Source organism: Empidonax traillii, unplaced genomic scaffold, assembly GCF_003031625.1.
Source record: "Empidonax traillii isolate 1590-97213 ecotype Southwest subspecies unplaced genomic scaffold, ASM303162v1 scaffold340:size591717, whole genome shotgun sequence".
In the NCBI taxonomy this organism is placed as follows: domain Eukaryota; kingdom Metazoa; phylum Chordata; class Aves; order Passeriformes; family Tyrannidae; genus Empidonax; species Empidonax traillii.
This window is the reverse complement of record NW_020955533.1, coordinates 580,104-584,378: the sequence shown is the minus strand read 5'-3', so window position 1 is coordinate 584,378 and position 4,275 is coordinate 580,104. Positions and strand designations below refer to the sequence as shown.

Here is a 4,275-nt window from a genome sequence, read left to right as displayed (position 1 = left end):
AACAAACCACTGTTCTCAGTGTGAATGCTGAGCGTATGAGGGGCTGGAGAATGCGCTCAGCGATAACTTGGTAGGTATAGGTGAGAAAATGATAATGCAAACTCTGGAGTAAATTGGATGGGCTTGTCAAAGCCAGAGCAGACAAAATGTTGCCATGGTTATTGAGTCCCCCAAATAAAGAGAACACTGCTCACTCTGAAGTACAAAGGCTCAGGATGGCTTTGTGGTCCCTCACGAGGGCTGTGGGCAGAGATGAGCGTTCAGATGTGCTGCCTGCTATCATTAGGGAATGCAAATCAGAGCATGAAAATGGAAGTGAAGGGGTGACAAAGTGCCTCAGGAACTACCTTTCCTGGTTAATGCCTAAAAAGTTCTCCTGGGAGTTCAGACTGATTGCTGTCTATTCTGCATAATGGGTAGGCTGACTGATTTTATTGATCCTCAGTTATTTTTCAATATTGTTTGCTTCATTAGTCCAGGCAGCTCAGGTACATAGTCGCAGGCCCATAAATAAGCTTCTGTGGCTGATGCAAACTGATCTTTACAGTGAAGAACCTGCTTTTTATTTTTAACAATAGACAAAGACAACTGCACCTAGTTTTAATTGACCTGAGGAAAGATTTGAATGGTTTGTTACACGGTGTAAAAAGGGAAGTGTACATTTATTATATTTTTGAAGTATTATTTTTTATCATCTTTTAAATAGTACAGTGAGAATTAGCTTCAATACTATTTCTGTTAGGGAAACTAGTTTTATAAGTGTTACTCCTACAGATGTGGTATTAATCAGAATTTTTACTTTAGCCCAATAAATTTTTAGGTTTGTGAGGAAGAGGAAAAGCATGAAAAGAGGAAAGAAAACCACTACAGTGACATAGAAATTATGTGGTTGCTGGGGGAAAATAACATCTGTGAAGATGAGGAGCCAGCTAGAAGAATTTAGAGGGAAGGGCAGCAAGGGCGAAGAAAGTCACATTAAAACAGAGATGCAGTCTCTGGTGGGTCATTTGAATTTCATCTGCAGAGTAATTTTCATGCCATTTAGCCATAACCACAGCAGGAATGAAGAGGACTAAACACATTAAAATGACAAAGTCATACAAGGAGGGATTGGGGTTTGTGGTCATTATATTTGATAAAATTCAATGATACGGTAGGCTGAGTTAGTTTCTTATCAAAGATTTTGAGTGTTTACAGAAAAATATGGTATGCAACAGGAGAAAGGTCTGTAGCACACTCATTCAGGGTTCATGGTACATTAAGAATCCATCAATTACAGACAAGAAAGGATTTCTGGCGTGAAAAAAAAAACCAAACAAAACAAAAAAACAACAGCAAAACATCCCAATATGTTAACAATATTTGCAATTGACCCTTAGACTAAAGATTCATTTTTTGTTTTTTTTCAGATCCTTCAAGGACACACAGGATATTTTAATAACAATTTTTGTGCTGCATGGTCTCTTAACAATTAATTAGTAGATTTATAACCTCAGAAAATGGGCTTATACTGCAAGCTTTCATCAATTCCCAACTACTTGTCCCTAAACACAAGCCACAGCAGGATGATCCCCTGAAGCTGGGTGGGTGTTGTTCAGTGCTGCACACTTTTGTAGTTCAGGTAGCCAAAACCCACAGGTACGTGCCCATAGTCACACCTCAGTACCAGTGCTTCTGGTGGAGAATCTGCATATCAGCTTGGAACAATAAAATGTAGATTTATGCGTCTGAGGAATGAGATTCTCTTATCGACAGACAGCATGGGAGGAATTCAATCATTTCATGGACATCCATCTTAAGATCTGGTAAGTTGTATTAAGTAATACTAAGAAGAGAGCTGAAGATTCTTACATGTTTTCAATAAAAGTTTCTGACAGTGGAGAACAAAATAATTCAGGAAGCTTCAGACCATTCTGGGCTTCAATAAATTGGCATAGATCATAGTTAGTTTTTTTCAGCTTTTAAGAAAATGGAGGGAGATAAAAACAAAGACACATAAAAGCCGATCAATTAGCATTAACAAAGGCAGTAACCAGCAACAAACCTCGCCAGTCACACCAGACAATAGGATATCAAGAAACTGCAGTAAACTGGGACTTTGCAAAGGATAAAATGCAAACCTGAGGGTTTATTTTTTTCACGTAGTCATAGCATGAACTAAAAATAATTTTAATTGTATTGATACTTAAAAAATCACATGCAGACTGGAGTTCTTTTCATCTTGCCTCAGTAGTTAGTGAATATAATGCAGAAACAAAAAAAATCATAGATTTATAGAGGTCAAGCTTAGAAAACACTTTGGTTATATCATTGAACTTTGCGTACATTATAGGTCAAATGCTAAAGTGTTTGTGAAGCCAGTATGTTTGCTCTAAAACTTATCACCTAAGGGCAATCCAGCTGTGGTTTAAATATTTCAAGAAACAAAGAGAAGACACCAGATCCATTTTGCTGTTTTTCCTGTGACTCCTTATATTTACTGCCAAAAATGAGTACCTTATCTGAAGGCATCTCTCTCTGTCTTTGAGCAAAGATAAAAAACCTCCAGTTTGTTATCATACTGGTTACATAAAAAATCACGAATTGATTAAATGCTGCCATGTCAAAGTATGCGGCAAATAATGTTAGGCAAAATGAAAAAGAAATATATTTTTTCGCAAATAGATTATATACCCATGATTATTGATTGATACAACGAGCTAAGTAGTAACCTTTAGTAGCATCTAAGTCATTGAAATCTATCCATCAGTTTTGGTATGCAACCAGGGTGTGAAGGAATAATCAAAACCAGCTTTGTACTGAGAAATGATTCTCAGCAACCTTGTGTAAGTATGTCTATGCAATGTAACTGTAGGCCATAATTAGATTTATGTTTCCCAGTCATGTTTAAATAGGGAAGATGCTTATTTTTCCTGCATCTCCACCCTGTTGACTCCTGGTGGTTGTGAACATGGCTACAAACAACCAACATCTTGGAGAATCAGCACTACAAATGCAATTACATTGATTACTTTCAGAAACTTACTTCAGTTAAAGAAAAAAAGTATTTAAAGGCAAAGCTAAATTCACATGCAGGTTGCTTCATTCGACTAACTGCTTACATTTATGACTGATTTAGGTACGATACAACAAGTAACCACTAAATGTAGTTACTGGTGGATATTTGGCTGGTATAGAGCCAGTTGCTAATCTGAGCCAGACTTTTTGACCATAATTCAACTCTAATAAAGCGTTTCCAGTGATTACTCTGTCGGTGTACTTGTTACTATTAATATTTTCAGCCTGAAAAGTGAGTTTGTCTATTCCATCAACGACCAGATAGCCAGAGGCATGTGGACTAAATGATTCAATGGTATATTCAAAAACATAGACCCCCAGATATGGAACATGGAACTTTCCAGTTGCTGGAGCAAATGAAGCACCATAGTTGACATCCAGATTGTTAAATCTGATGGGTCCTGGAGTTGTCATTCCATACGTATGCGAGGCAAAAAAAGCCACCATCGGTGCATATCTGTATGATCCTTTTGAAAAATCTGGAAGGGAATAAAGAACAATTTCAAGGGGTGTTACATTGTAGAAAAGCAATTTGGACCAGCCAGAGGATCAAAAGCAGCTTTTCTGAAATCACATCATCCCATAGCTTGAGCAAACGAAACATAGTATTTCTGCAAAACTGCATTTTTCTATATTGTATAAAACTTAATTTTCTTCACAATTAGTGCTAGGTGTATACACCAAAGAAAAATTGTAGAAACAGCAAGGGAACTTTATGTTGCCTACACTAAGCTATCATTAAGGGAGCTTTCTTTCCACCCCGCACTCCCTCCTAGTTTTTCTCACCCCAGGATCTCTCTCATTGCTCACGTGAGTGAGCTGAAGCCAAGAATTTAGGTGAAATCTTAGGTGAACACTGAAGAGGTTTAGGACTCCTGATGTTAAATGAAGGGATAAAAGTATATGTTTCTCTTCAAGTTGAGCCTGGAAACTATCATTACCTGCTTTTGTACAAATGATTTCATTCACTATTCATATGCTGTCATGAGTGAAAATCAGCCAAATGAGTGCTGAAAGATGCATATAATTCATATTCCATGTGGCTTGGATGTAAATTATTTACTTGTTTTCTGGACTAAATAAGCATAATTTCTACTTTTCTTTCTTCCTTCCTTTTTTTTTTTTTTTTTTTTAAATTGAAATACCTTTCAAGGGCTACATCCTTTGTTGATGTAAGTCAGAGGCATGCCTAATGCGACTCCTTGAGGCTATAGTCCC

The 4,275-nt window shown here is 37.1% G+C and overlaps 1 protein-coding gene across 1 annotated transcript in view; it reads right to left on the bottom strand.

Annotated features, from left to right (window-relative positions):
* Positions 1–2,158: 2,158 nt before the first annotated feature.
* Positions 2,159–4,275, bottom strand: part of MMRN1 (multimerin 1) — a 46,312-nt gene continuing 44,195 nt past the window's right edge. The window contains exon 8 of the mRNA XM_027892174.1: positions 2,159–3,536. Coding sequence (XP_027747975.1) covers positions 3,115–3,536 — 422 coding nt within the window. The 3' untranslated portion in view covers positions 2,159–3,114. The remainder of the gene's footprint in view (positions 3,537–4,275) is intronic.